Source organism: Lygodium microphyllum, chromosome 4 (genome assembly GCF_053477565.2).
Source record: "Lygodium microphyllum isolate KBCC chromosome 4, Lygodium_microphyllum_v1.1.10, whole genome shotgun sequence".
Classification (NCBI taxonomy): Eukaryota; Viridiplantae; Streptophyta; class Polypodiopsida; order Schizaeales; family Lygodiaceae; genus Lygodium; species Lygodium microphyllum.
This window is the reverse complement of record NC_141138.1, coordinates 167,385,368-167,400,735: the sequence shown is the minus strand read 5'-3', so window position 1 is coordinate 167,400,735 and position 15,368 is coordinate 167,385,368. Positions and strand designations below refer to the sequence as shown.

At 44.1% G+C, this 15,368-nt stretch overlaps 1 protein-coding gene across 5 annotated transcripts in view; it reads right to left on the bottom strand.

Annotated features, from left to right (window-relative positions):
* LOC148037870 (uncharacterized) overlaps positions 1–15,368 on the bottom strand; it is a 137,351-nt gene that overhangs the window by 32,602 nt on the left and 89,381 nt on the right. For all 5 annotated transcript variants that reach the window (XR_015690724.1, XM_087676834.1, XM_087676832.1 and 2 more), the window contains one exon: positions 1,337–1,484. Coding sequence is in view for 4 of the 5 variants with exons in the window: in XM_087676834.1 (XP_087532960.1) it covers positions 1,337–1,484 (148 nt within the window). In the remaining variant the exon portion in view is untranslated. The remainder of the gene's footprint in view (positions 1–1,336; positions 1,485–15,368) is intronic.

The following is a 15,368-nucleotide window of genomic DNA, read 5'->3' as shown; positions in this document are numbered from 1 at the left end:
GCAGAAATGCCCGCCGCCTATGGGATAGCTGGAGGCCGAGGAGGGTGTTGTATTTCTTATGGCTGGTGGCACATGGAAGCTTGGCGGTGGGAAGTTGGCTTGCCCAGATACGGAAGGAGGAAGGTTGTAAGCCCTGCACACATCACCCTCTGGAAAACCCAAAGCACTGCCTTTGGTCATGTGAGGAGGTGCAGGTCGTGTGGAGAGGAGTATGCTGCATCCTTCACCGTATAGCACCCAGCCTTGGATGTATCTCATGGGGAGGTTTCTGTTGGCATGCAGTCTGCCAGGGCCGTCACCTTCTATATGAGGCCGGGATGCAGGACACCATATTCGTTATCAAGGCAGGGTCGTGTGCAGTGGTTGGTTTGGAGGCTCTACCCATCTGCCAGGTACTGGATCCCACAACAGACCGCTCGTAGGTACGAGAGATCATAGGGAGTCTTACTGGATGGCATATTTGGAAGGCGCGGTCGACTCCATCATCCACTCCCTCCGCGGCCGATGGGACCAGGTGTAGGCCGAGTCCAGGGCTCGTCAGGAGCTCCATTGTCATTTCATACGCACTTGGGGCGGCTAGGACTTGTTCTTCGTGATGCAAGCAGGCAGCCCCAGTTGGCGATACACACACACACACACCCCCCCCCCCTCCCATGGCTTCTTGCCCCCATCTCCCCCAGACCACCTTGAGAGGCTGGTATACATGATGTAGTTGTGACTTTGCGTCAGCTCCAAGCTAGTCTGTTGAGCATGAGCACCCCATTGTAATCAGTTTTTTTGGAGTAACATAATCAGCCACATTTTACTTGCAAAAAAAAAACTCTTTCAGAAATCCAAATACAATACGTATCTTATTCTTTTACTGCTCATATGCTTTTCTTCATCAAATCGCAAGAGAAAGCCAGAAAATCTGCTATGATTGTTTCATGAATGGGTGATTAACATGTCACTTAACTTGAAACTCACCTAGTACTTGATCATGAAAACTCTCGTCCCATGGTAAACACTGTCTCTAAATATATATACTGATGGCACCCTTCACTTTCTACAACATTCATGAAACGTCACACCACCATGGCAGATGTCTAGGTTATTCACAACGAGCTAAAGGAGACCTCCTTTTCAACTCTTTCAGGAATCCAAATAAAATACATATCTTATTCTTTTACTACTCATGAGCTTTTCTGCATCAAGTTGCAAAAGAAAGCCAGAACATCACAGATTAAGGCTTAAAAAGTCCTGTTTTTCTATGATTGAAATTCATGAATAAATCAAGATTATGGTGCAGTAAATCAGTTAAGACTCTACAAAATACAGCTTCGCTTCCATACCTCACCTTCACGATCACCTTCAACATTTCCTCTCCACCCAGTGTAATAGCTGATCGCCAACTTTCAGAATTTTGTGTTCTATCATCTATTGTAGCCGCAAACATAGTGTTCTGATGTGTCCAAGAGGATTGCAGAGATGAGTTGGCGTTGTTTCTGCAAAAACAACAGAAATAAGATGAGAATCACTAGGCACATGTCACTGATAGTATGTATTGGCATGTATCTTGTACATTAATCAGGCATTATTCATATCTGCTCTGCAAGGACATCAAGGCGCAACCTAGCCTGTTGGTACATATCTCGCACATTAATCTGCTCGCAGGGAAATCAAGGCATAACCTAACAAATGTCAATATTCAGCACAGAAGACTAAATACAAATACACATCTGCAGCTTACACTTCACTTTCAACATTTAACATCCAGTTCCTTGAGCACATACAGAAACTACCAAAGGAACATACTGCACGAAAGCATTGCCTTGAGCAGCTAAACATGGCACCCTGGTGTTTATCATGTAGAATAAGTTAAAAGAGATCCTCGCAACTCTTGGGGGAATAAAGAGAAATCTTGACAGATTGACCAATCATCCAAAAGGAAATCATAAAAGCACAGTAGGGAAATTTGACATGAAATACACTGTTATCAATCCTGCTCTTGTTGCCTGCACACATGCTCTAGTCAAGCACCACCGCAACTCCTTTCACTTGCCCCCTTTCCATGTTTTCATTCCCTCCACAGATCCTCCCTCTCCCTGCAAATGGCAACTCTTCTCTTCACTCCTGTAGTTCCTTGTCAACCCTTCCCTCCCCGCAATTTCTAGTAGCCTGCACCTCTTTTTCACCTTCCCTGACATGTTCCTCTATTCCCTATCCCATTACTAGTGATGCCCTGCAATATATATCACCCAGCCGTGCCTGCCCCCCCCCAAAAAAAAAACCCGCCCCCACAATCCCATTTCAGCTTCCTATTCCAACCCTCCTCCTCTTCAAACTACTCTAAGCTTTCCCAAGTTCATAAGAAAATAATATTCCTTCCCTGCAGGATTATTTAGTCAAATGCTGTATGGCCCCTGCATACAGAGCAGCATTGGACTGTTCTCAGCACCAATCCTCCCCTCTTGCTTCTCTGCCCCACCCCTGCCCTAAAATCATTTTGGGCCCCTTTTCCTCATCTTGCTTTCAGTTTCAACTCCCTTTTCCTCTCTACCTCCTCCACAACCTTCCCCACACCCCCCATTTTTTACACCTTCTCTCACTTCATAGAATTCCCCCTCTCCCCTTACCCGAAAAAGAAGCCTCTAAAAACGAAATTGCATCATTGTATCCTTCCTTAACTTTACAAGTAGACTTTCCCAGCAGTTCCATTCAGCACAAACATGCCAATCCAAGGCAATGCACCAGCCACAATGACTTATACATAGTCCTCATTGTCTGCTTATAAAATGTTTTCAACACATGCAATATGCATAGGATATATTTGTTCATTAATGGCCTTAAATTATACCATCTCATAGATTGTAAACATTCAGCTTCACAGCACACTCTTCTTTAATCTATCCTCACAAAGTATTGTGTCTATAACAGGTGTTAACCCCAATGCAAAGAAAGCAAAAATAAAAAATAAAAATAAAAGATGTAGGGCAAAGCAAAAAAAGGCGGCCTGGCTGAAGAAATAGGAGGAACAGATGCAAAAAGCCCAAGGACAACCTTAAAAGTTGAAGGCAAGCGCAAAAGAGGAAATGCACATTTTAACTATAAAAGCGCACTCTAAATCCTTGTAAAAGAGCACCAGGCTCCCTCCTATGCAATTTGTAAATGTAGACGGGCATGGGTGAAGACACAATGCAAATAGGAAGGGAATAGGAAAAGAGGACCTAGGTTAAAATGGCCGAGCATGTATAAAAGGGATGCGTGCCCAAAGGGGATTAGGGTTAGGGTTTTGTATAAAATGCAAAAAGTAAACGAAGAAGCTCATTCTTATGTGTAGCCGAAACTAGCTCTCCTCTTCTCTTCTTCTTCTTGTTCTTGCTTGCTTGAGCTTGTGCTTGAGAGGAATATGAGGAAGAAGAGCTATATTGTATCATGGTGCTTGATGCATTTGATGATTTTATAGATTTTGATATACAAGATGCACTAGCACATGTTGATGAGGTGGCTTGATATGATGGCACGAGTGTCGATGACATCTCTGCCATTGTGAGCATCCAAGAGAAGATTGAGAATGTGCGCCATAGTATGAGATCACAGGTGAGGAGTTTGAGTGGTTGCAAGAAAGCATTTTGGACCTCGACGCAGTACCTTCCCAAGAGAGAGATGAGGGTGACCCAATTACACAGAAGCCAAATCCATCAGAGCCACGGCTTATAGAAGGTCCATGCTATGTGACATTCCTAAACGCATCCTCTGAAGATGAATCCGGGTTAGCTTGTAATGTTCTGTGATGTATTAGGTGTACCCTCCCTACTCCCGTCTTCCGGGTCACTTTTACTCAATCTGACAAGGGACATCATCATCATCTTTTCTCCAGAATGAATGGCTAGGGTGACATGAGCCACTGGTGAACTTGCATCCCATCAAATTTACTTAACTTATTCAAAAAAACAAAACAAAAAAACCAAAAAAAAAAAAAAAAAAAAAAAAAAAATCCATGTAGTTCCATCCGCCTTTGTAGGGGGTGAGTGAGGGTGAGGGACCGTGGTAGAGAAGTTCTCCATCTCCTCCTCTCTTCTTCTTTTTGTCTTCTCTTCTCTTGTCTTGCGCACCGCAATGGAGCATGGAGCTTGGAGCTTAAGGATCGAGCTTGCACCTTGGATCATGGAGCTAGTGGAGTGCTTGAGGGAGGAGGCAACTCAATCAAGCACGAAGGTAGGCTCACTACGCTCGGGGTGTGAGAGCGCTTATGATTACATGAGAGGTAGTCATTGCACTTGGCTTGAAATGCTTGAAATAATAAGCGATCCGTGGGTCTTGGCGATCGAGCAAGAAGCTCCCACATTTTGGTTCTAAATTCAAGCGTTTAGTACTTTCACACTCCAAATCGAGCATTGAAATGAGATTTGCCCCGAACCGATGCTTGAGATAAGTAGGAAGTGAGGGAGTTGAAGAGATATTCAATCTCCTTTGCAAGTAGGTTTTTTTGGTTTTTTGGATTTAATTAAGTAGGTTGGATTAGTGGTTGCTTGTGATTTGAATGGATTTAGGTAAGGAAAAATCAAGAAATTGAGCATTGAAGTAGGGTTTATTCCGAACCGGTGCTTGAGATAGGTAGGAAGCGAGGGAATTTAAAGAGATATTCGATCTCCTTTGCAAGTAGATTTTTCTCGTTTTTTGGATTTAGGTAAGTAGGTTGAATTACTGTAAGTGGTGGCTTGTGATTTGAATGCATTTAGGTAAGGAAAATCAAGAAAAATAGAGAAATACATAGTAGGGTTTCTGCTGTAATAGCAAGCTCGAAACGGGGAAAAAACAAAGAAAATAGAGCTTCAAGGTGTTAGGACAACAAAGAGAGAGAAGGGGGAAGTAACACGGCAAGAGAAAGGGTTTAAGAAGCCAAAGGGCACCGAGAGAGCTCATTTGTCATTTCTGAGTTCAGGAAGAGAGCTTGATAGAGAGAGAGAGAGCTACACGGCTTGAAACCATTTCATGCTTGGCAATCTTCACCACTGCGCCTTTAAGCCCCATAGGTGAGCTCAGAGGGTGTCTTTGTGTTGGTTAATTACTTTCAGGATCATAGTTGAGAGATTGATTAAGTCGTGTGTGAGATTCGATAAGATTTTCGTCATTTTGGACCCTCGGCTGCTGCACTTGAACGCATTCCACAGTCGTTCGAGTCCTTCTACCACCTGGACAGTCCGAGTCTCACACTTAGACTCAGACGCCACTTGAACCCTGGACCTAATTTGGCCTCAGACGCCCAAAGGGACGCCCCAAAATCATCCACTCAAATGCTCACATATTCGACCTCGGACAATTAAGCGCCCACTCACTCAGATGGTCCGCTTGACGGCCCACTCGGACTCGGACGATCCAATCACACTCGGACAACAAACTCGGACTCAGACATCTAAGTCTGAAATTCCAATGTTGCAACTCAAACACTGCCACTTAGACGAGCTCTGCAGAACCCAAATTTTGGCAAATTGGGCCCCCACCCCAGGACATGCAAAGGCTAAGCCCAATCTAGATGACATCCCCGTAAGCCTTCAAATGCATAGAACGGCTTATCGGGCCACCAAACTCGCGAATCGCAATCTAGCGGCCCAAAAAACGACCGCAGCATTGACCCTGAGCCCTGTATCTCGATAGAGACCCAAACTAATTGACCAAACCCACTACCCCTCAGATCACACGTCTAGAATGTTGAAGACACCAAAACAAACCAGCTGGAGTGGTCGTTAAACGCACTAAAGAATCAAGAAAAATGTATGCTGCATTGTATTGTTTTCATTGGATCCGCACACAGTATCAATTGAACATTTGATGCACACCAAAAAAGCTAATAGCCTAATTTCACACAACACACTTTGAGGAGTACACCACAAGCATCTGAGTGCTTGTAACATTGAGAACTGTTTAATAACAAGAAATTCACCTAAGATAAGATGAGCTGAATGAACCCACTAGTAGGGGTCCTTCAGACATTGAATAGCAACTACCGAATACTGCGAGACTTGAATGTGCGTTTGCCCGCAGGCTGGAAGTCAAGAGCAGGTGGCATCTCCTCTGTGCAAGGAACCATATCCTCTGGTTCCTTTGTTTCAGAATCTGGACCAAGGGCTGCCACTCTGTGGTCAATAAATCCATGTCCAGAATAGCCATGTTGTATTATCACTTTAACAACTCTGTGTGTGTGTGTGTGTGTGTGTATACAGGGGCAAGTCAACACTCTGATCTGAGTAGGGTCGCAGTCGCGTGCTCTCAGATTCTCTCTCTCTCTCTCTCTCTCTCTCTCTCTCTCTCTCTCTCTCTCTCTCTCTCTCTCTCTCTCTCTCTCTCTCTCTCTCTCTCTCTCTCTCTCTCTCTCTCTCTCTCTGTGCACGCACAAGTTACTGTATGCACTATGGATCGTGGTCTGAAGTGACCCCGTCCACAGTCACATGTGCAGTGTGAACGACTGTCCCGGTATGTCCTGTCCAAGTTGTCCTGTGATAATCTAAACTGTCAGTTCAGATAGGGTCTACTACTTGACTTCTCCACGCTGCTGCAGGAGAAGGAAAAGAGTGTCGACCGGAGCCAGGTTTTGACAAACGTGAAGCTAGAGTTGGCTAGGCTTCAAGAGATGATGAGAAGGCCCGTACGACCTCATGTGCAATGCGGAGGAAACCAACTTCCGGCCGAGTGGATGGATCCTAGCTCCAAGTCCTTTGCCAATTGTGATAGGTTTGGCCATGATGCAATGCATTCCAATTACCGAGGCGGTTACCATACCCACAACCATACAATCAACCTTACTACCACATTACGAAAGGGAAGCTCCACCAGCTCTCCCATCACCCAATGATTCAAAGCCAATTGTCCTTAGGATGGACATCAACTCCACAGGGATACCTAGACCACCTGGACCCATCATGACCATCCACCGAGCGATGCTCCAATACATTACGTAGAGGAGCCAAACGAGAACGAAGCATACGTTAACCCTTACATCTTGTATGATGAAGAGAGCAATCCCATCTTGATGGATTTCACACTAGTGCCAATGATAGCGTTGGCCAAGGGAAGAGGTAGAGGTCTAGGAGGACAAAACCAAGAACCCATTGCATGCTCGACTTGCGGTCACCTAAGACACATCTCATCTCGATGCCCCAAAAGGAAGCAAGCCAATCGAGAGAAGGCCGACCTAAGATGCCCAAAGTGTGGAAAAACACACTTGTACGCCGAGTGCCGTAGACGGAAACCATCCACTAGTTTGGCTTTCGTGCCATTTGTACCATAAGGAGTGGGTGAGAGAAGCCCAAGCGCACCTAAAGAATGCGGAACCCATCATGGAAGAGGACATCGATGAGCTCTCTAGCGTAAGCACACAAGTCTTGCCTACTCGATTAAGATCAAGAGACACATCTGCACCCCACGTAACACTGCATGGACAGAGACTAGATGCCACAGGTGGACAGATTGCCTAAGTTCATTGGCAAAAGAGTACAAAGGCTACCGAAAAGCAAGTAGTTGGCAACTTGCTAACGACATCAATATCAGCCCCTGTGACCCTACCTTTGGGATGACTACTTAAGCAGAACTCGATGCCATGGCAAGGGTTGAAGCAATGGGTAGAAGGACATGACGAGCTTGGAGTAACTCAGTTGCCTGACCACAACGCAGTAAAGCACATTCCAAGCTTAATCTTGAACTCGGTACCTAACTCTTTGCACGTAAATGCGTTTTGGGAAAACATAGAGATACACGTAGTCTTACCTGTCAACGCACTAGGAGATGCTACAAGAAACGGAATTGTAGACACAAAAGCAAGAGTCAATGTACTCAGCCATGCAGTCCTGCAAGCTTAGGGTAAACCACTCGTGGAGACTACAAGTTTTAATGTCACAAGAGCTAACGGAATGAAGGTCAGACCGTTTGGAGTGCTAAAAGACTAGCCCTTGAAGATAGCGGGAGTCCAATTCTCAATGAACTTCATAGTCATGAAGGGAGTGAACTACAACATCCTGCTAGGCCGACCATGGATGCGAAATGCACAGGTGATAGAAGACTGGAGCAACGGTCTCATATTCTTAGACAACAAATCGGAAGCTGCAAGAGTCAAGATGGATAATTGAAAAACCACTCTAGTCCACCTGAATGCCATCTCTGCTATGTTGAAAGAAGACTCACAAGTTAGCGAATCCTATGGGCCAATGTCAAAGTATATCCCTTGCCCTAGGACGAGAGGGATTTGATGCATATGTTGCTCATTCCCAAAAATAAAGAGGATTATAAACAGGCTACGAGGGCAGTTGTTGAGTCCCAAAAAGTTACATAATCTCAGTTGCCGCTAAAAAGTAGAATCCCACCATCAATACCACTCTACATAATGGCCAAGAGCTCTAGTAGTCGACCAACACTAGTACATCTACCATACGAGCCTCCAGTGCTGAACCTACCTGTAAACGTAAGAGTAGCCACCATCACTGAGATTGAGGAAGAGGATGAGAAGAAGTGACACCTGCATACCTACACATATCGATCACTGGTCACACCACATATATCTTTGATTCACTCATTTACGAGGAAGCTAACTGTAGTATCCTTACGCACGATCATTGGACCCTCATTGATCAATCCCAACTACAGTCTACTAACGCTAAATTCAACCCATTTGGGGAACAATCCTATTCACTGCTGGAAAAGTGCAAAATAACGGTCTCTATCGAGACGACTAAAAGCCTGCCTATGATATTCTATGTGATGCCTAACACCAAGGCCGCTAGTAAGGAATTGCTGCTAGGATACGCATTCAAGAAACAAGCACACCGCAATGTCGACTATGACTCATAGCGCATTCACCTCGCCATTGGCAATGTTCGGATAATGACGGCTTTCAGCAAGGGCAATGGAACTCTATTAAAGCATGCAATGCCACCAGTAGAGGAACCTAATGCAAGGTCTAAGGAGGGGGGTTGTAACTTGTCCCACCCTGCCAAGGCAAATTGACTGCAACCTAAAGGAGGCACATCCAAGACCACTCACATCCTAGGCCTAGGAGGCAAAGCTAGCACTATCGAAGTAGACGAACAATCAAGTCACAATGGGTACCCAAAGACCTATTTCACACTCAAGGCTAATATGAAGGCAACAACTGGATTTTGTTGCACAAGACTAGGAGTGATACGGGTGCTTCTCAATCCACGCCCTCCAACCCATCTCCACAAAGCGGTGAGCCAGCTACGAATGAGAAATCCATTGACTCAAAAAGCACCAAATTCATAGAACCTCAACGAGTCTATCAATCAAAGCCGCAACAAGCTCGCCTTGGGCCAACTCACCTAACACTTCCAGTGTCCGAACTACACACGCCGAGAGCAGCACATCAACTAAGCCGCAGGAACAATCCATCGCACAAGTGGCCGACACACACCCCATTGAACAACCTAGAAGATAGGCATCAATAGTTGAGTTGTCCAGCTCAACTAAACCCCAACCTCCCGCTACACGCCTCAATCCCTCCTATAAGCAGAGATCCATCGTTACATTGGCCTCCAACCTAGCTGCGAATATGGGGGAGGACTTAGTCACTTGCATCAGATGCTTAGAGGCCACGTTCACTACGTTGGCTAGGAACTATGAAGGGCTGGATTTAGGCCTCCTTAACGAGATATTAGCAATGAAAGTATGCTCCTTGCCATACATTGGGAGGGACTATAAGTTCATGTTCATGAAGATTTCTGAAGTAGCCGAGGAATTGATTGACAGCAAGATCTCTCAAGAGCAAGCTTGTACACAACAGCTAATCACATCTTATCAGAGGAGCAAAGTCTCTACAACAAGCAATGACTTAGAAGAGCTGACCGAGCTAGCCAACTCTCACTCTTCCCTTCTGCGAAAATGGTATACTCTATGTCTCCAATGGAAACAAGAGGGATGCCAAATCATGACCAATGCCGAGCAAAGACGCGCAATCAAAACTGCTAAGTACGACTCTACCTATGTGGCTCCTACCTCATTTAGAGTCCTGGCCATCACACACAAACGACCTTTAGAGGAATATGTTATGGCCCACCCCTATTTCGATGGGATCTTCACTGAGAAAAAACTACATATTGCTAGTAAAATAAACTTTGGTGACTTTCTCATTGATATCTTAATCTACATTACACACATAGGCATTAGACCCATAGTTACCTGGAGCAGGGAACAGGAACGGGATCCCTTGGAATGGGGGAAACGTCCAAGGTCGGGGAACGGGAACGGGGGGAACGGCACATGTCTTAAGTGCCCCAAATATGCCCTGCATGACCCAAATTGCCCCAAAGAATGTCCCTCTAATTGCCCCAATACCCCTCAATGCTCGAAATTGATCCAAATGTTCCAAAATTGACTTGATTATCCCCATAGCTCCAAATTGCCTCAAATTGCCCCAATTATCCCAATTTCCCTTGAAATTAGACAATATAAATGGATGAATACCTTGGAATTGAGGATAGGCTGAAATTTAATTGTGATTTGCAAGAGTTGATAATGCATCAAATTTGAACTTTGCATGGACTCCTAATTAGCTTGTGGGTTGTCTTGACACTTTGAATCTTCAACCCGAGAGAGAGAGAGAGAGAGAGAGAGAGAGAGAGAGATTAGTGTGTGCACATTAGGCAATGGAGATGGGTGAACATGTGGTAAAAGGAGTGTGGCCCAAGTAAAAAGAAAAAACCGGAAAAAATATCAATTTTCGATCAATAGACCTGGAACGGCCGTTTCAAACAGGGAACGGCGGCAGGGGGAACAGCCTTGGAAACGACAGGGAACGTTCCCTCACCGTTTCACCTCCTTGGAGGGTTTGGAACACGTTAGGCCGTTCCTATAGGCCAAAACGGCCATTCCTTGTTTCTATGATTAGACCCCATGAAATGGACTGTCACGCCCACTTGGAGTATAATCCAAACTTCTACGATTGACTCATGATGAAGTAAAGCACAACACGCATGCGCTTATTGTCCTTAACCCTTCACCCTCCAATCCTAGAAAGCATATTTGTCATTTCCCGGGGGGACGGGGTAAGGTGGAAAAGAAAACATGAGTAGAACTTTGAAACTTCAAACCGAATTTCAAAAAAAAAAAAAAGACTCAAAAGCAAAAAAGAATGAATAAAGGAAACTCGTACTTTCACAAAATCTTTTATGGAATTCGTGCTTGGAATGTATGGATTGCTTAAAGTATAAAAAGTTCGCATTCCTTATTGAAACATCGCACCATTCCATAATGTTCGATCTTAAACTTTTTCCTTTTTTTTAAATAAAAAGTACTCTCAAAGGAGCTAATTGTAAGCTTTCGTGCCATAAAAGAAACTCGAGATGGCAAGCCAACTTATATTCTCAAAGGAAGATCACAACACGTACCGACTAGGCACTGAAACACAAGTCTACAACCAACTGAAGTGCTGCAACATCAGCAATTTGAAAGAGCTGGTAAATAAGGAAGGTATAGTGAGACAAACAGTCGACCAATGCAATCTCAACTAATACACGGAGAAGATTGGCCGGAAAATTGACCACAGTAGATGCACAGAATTCCTAAGAATTTTTTACGTAAGAAGGAACATTAGGACAGTGACCATCAAGCACCCCATCACTCGCCTACTGGTTAAAATAGTCCACATTCTTTTCTCAAGCCAGAGATATAATTCTCTCATGAATAAAATAGACGTACCATTGCTAGAGAGCCTTGCAGCCAACGCCTTGGACGAGGTAAATTGGAACGCCTACATCCGAAGGACAATACAAGCATCAACAAAGGAACTAACCACAACACCATGCATAGCAAAAGAGGAGTCTTCGGCTACCACAGCAGACTCTGAGAGGAAATAACCTACCTCTAAGGTTTCAACTATAGACTTTGGAGGACTGTTAATTGCCATCATTCAAGAAGCTCTCGGGGAGGCAAAAAGAGAGGTAGCAGAGTGGACCCCGGAGCCGTCACCAATCCAAGAGGAGCATCGCTCTCGTACCCCAGCAAGCCCAACCATCTCCCTTTACGTAGGAGAACAAGTGGAAGACGAAGTCCACAAGGAACACTAGGACAACACGAAGAGAGTTGCTAATAAAAAGGAGAATGCCAAATCATCTCAACAGCAAGAAACCTCGAGCGAGAGGACAGTCAATGACTAGCAAGGCTTAAAATTGTCAAGCCAAGGAAAGAAGAAAAATATCACTCTCGAAATCCCCATAAGAAGAACTTGATTCACCTCCAAGGAAAACTGAGAGTTGCAGAGGGTGGAGGAGGAATTGAAGAGACTAGAAGAAGAGCGCAGGAAAACGCAAGAAGAGGAGGAAAAATGACTAAGGCAACAAGAGGAGAAGGAGATTGCTCTAATGAAAATGGAATCAAGGATTTAGCCTATAAGCTGCCCATTCCAAGAGTAAACGCCTCCTAGCGGAAACCAAAGCCACGATTGTCAAGATAGAAATGTTAGAGCAACAACGCCCATTCTTGAGCACAGCATTGAATGTCATGCAGTAGAGAGGACAAGAGACATTGAAACAACTAAAAAGAAAACTAGAGCTAACAAGGAGAGCGTTGCAACATGGACTCCATACCATGCTACCCTAGCCTAGCACTGGCTTGGAAGTAGAGGAGCAACGTGCTCCCCTAATCTCAACTAGCTGGATTTTATAGGAACTCTCCTTGCTAGGGTTTGGGGAGCCAAAACAGCAAATGAAGCTGCCTCAACAAGAGCCTCTGGAGATGGTCTAGAAAAAAGAGCTTGATTCTGAATTAGATCAACAAGCGAAAGAACGAGTGTAGAAACCAAGCCCCCTCTATGGCCACTAGTATAGCCAAAAGAGCAAAGGGCTACATGCCAAGCCATGCATTCCTTGGCAAATCTCTTAGACCCCTCAAAATGTAACTACTAAAGAGCATCAAGATGATGTCTAACGTAGTCCCTCCTAATGTATCTCCTAAATAAATTTTAAAAAAAAACAAACAAACAAAAAAAAGACCCACACAAAGCAAAAGGCAAGGAACAAGGAGCTTTCCCATGTATATCAGAGTGCCATAAACACTATACCTAGGGGTTCTCAAGTTAGATGTGCACTATGGCCTCGATCGGCCGGCTCCGTGTCAAACACTCTAGCCTTCTCGTCCCCCCATGTCACACTTACAGCACATCTATGGTTAGACCTATCTTCCTAAGTCACATCCATAACTCCTCCCCTATACAAAAACTGGGTTCTCAATTGTGGGACAACACCACAGGCTTCCTTGAAATTCGATCCAACTCCTAGTTTCACTGGCACAAACACCATGCATTGCACAATGAGGTAGACACACCCCCAAGTACTGCACTTCCTTTTTTTTTTCAGGTACACTAAAAAATTACGTGATCCACCACCAACATCGGAGGCCCCCGCTACCCAATCAAAAATATTCTCAGCCTCCGCAATCTCTCATCTAATCTTGTGATGCTTCTTCTCCCCATCCAATCCTCACAAAGCTCCATCACCAACCTACATGTTAACTCCATTGCAAAGCAAGCAAAAAGAAAATTTTAAAGACGTAGGGCAAAGCGGAAAAAGGCAGCCCAACTGAAGAAATATGAGAAAAAATGCCAAAAGCGCAAGAACCTTAAAAGTTCGGGACAAGTGCAAAAGTTTAAAGACGCAATTTAAATATAAAAGCGTACTCTAAATCCTTGTAAAAGAGTGTCAGGTTCCCCTTCTATGCAATCTATAAATGTAGACCGGTATGGATGAAGGCCCAATGCAAATAGGAAGAGAATAGGAAAAGAGGACCTAGGCTAAAATGGCCGCAGGCATGTAAAAAAGGGATGGGTGCCCGAAGGGGATTAGGGTTAGGGTTTTATATTAACGGCAAAAAGTAAATGAAAAAGCCCATTCTTGTGTATAGTCAAAACTAGCTCTTATTTTCTCTTCTTCTTCTAGTTATTGCTTACTTGAGCTTGTGCTTAAGAGAGGGAGTATGAGTGAGTGAGGAAGTGAGTGTGTGAGGGTGAGGGACCATGATGGAGAAGCTCTCCATCTTCTCATCTCTTCTTCTTCTTCTTTTCTTTTCTCTTGTCTCACGCACCGCAATGAAGCATGGAGCTTAGAGTTTCAGGATCGAGCTTGCATCTTGGATTATGGAGCTACCGGAGTCCTTGAGGGAGGAGGCAACTCGATCAAGTATGAAGGTAAGCTCACTACACTCATGGGTGTGAGAGCATGTACGGCTATGTGAGAGGTAGCTATTGCACTTGGCTTGAAACACTTGAAACAATAAGCAGTCCGTGGCTCTTGCCAGTCAAGCAAGAAGCTCCCACATTAAGAAGAGACTGCATAATACATCCAATTGCAATGAGAAATTTACCAAATTCGAGACCATAGCATCAACCAGCAGGTAAAATCTCTCGCGTTGCATCTAACTTCTATTGTAGGTTCAAAATGTGAAGTTTCAGGAAATAATGACCTTGAGCTTCGCTGACTTTATGCAAGGATTCACAAACAATGAAAATGCTCTATTCCGTGATAGTCCTAAGGATGGAAGGAAACGTTTCCTGGCCCAAATGGACTTTTCTTTATAAGTCCTTGACCATTGAAGATCCTTGTGGAGATGACCAATGCATGTTACTTAATATTTGCAGAAGTTCTAGATCAATGCAAGCTAATGCTAATGAAGAGTCAATCAAACTTATCTTATCATTATACACAAACTGCTTTCTACAACATCCAAGATCCTTTTCCCATCCTTTACAAGGTCATTGCCCATAACCACTTCTTAACTATTAAATGTGCATGAAGCTTTTTGCATCTCATATACTTGATCAGCCATCAAGCATAGAATTGTCTTTCTTAACCTGCCCGTGTAGAGTAAGCTCTGGCCAAAACAATGGCATCATTCGTAGTAAACAAGTACGCCTTTGAATGTACAAGGTGTAAATAAAATACAAAGCTAGTTCTTTGCGAGGAGAAAGCACAATAAATGGAATAATTTGAGCCACCCCTTGAAATTCTAGCAAGCATGTGCACCTTTTTATCTACTACTACACATGGTCCAAAAAGAAAACATTAATTTTCATGCCCATTGTAGTGGGAGAGTTGCAAGCTAATGTTAAGTGTAACCAGCCTTCCTTCCGTGGATAGGTGGTAATTCCCTGATTACAACTTAATTACAACAGCAGACAATAAATGAAAATTCCAAAATACAAATTTACCTACTCATCTTGGACAATGCATACCCGATTGGTCCCAAAATTGACGCCCTTTCGGTATTTCTTTATCTTTATTGAAGAAAAAGTTGATTTAAAATGAAATTCTCTTGATCCCCTTCGCAATCGAAACTCCCCTTGCTGTCCAAAAGCGACCAGAAAGTCTTCAAACTATTTTGCTCCTTGATTC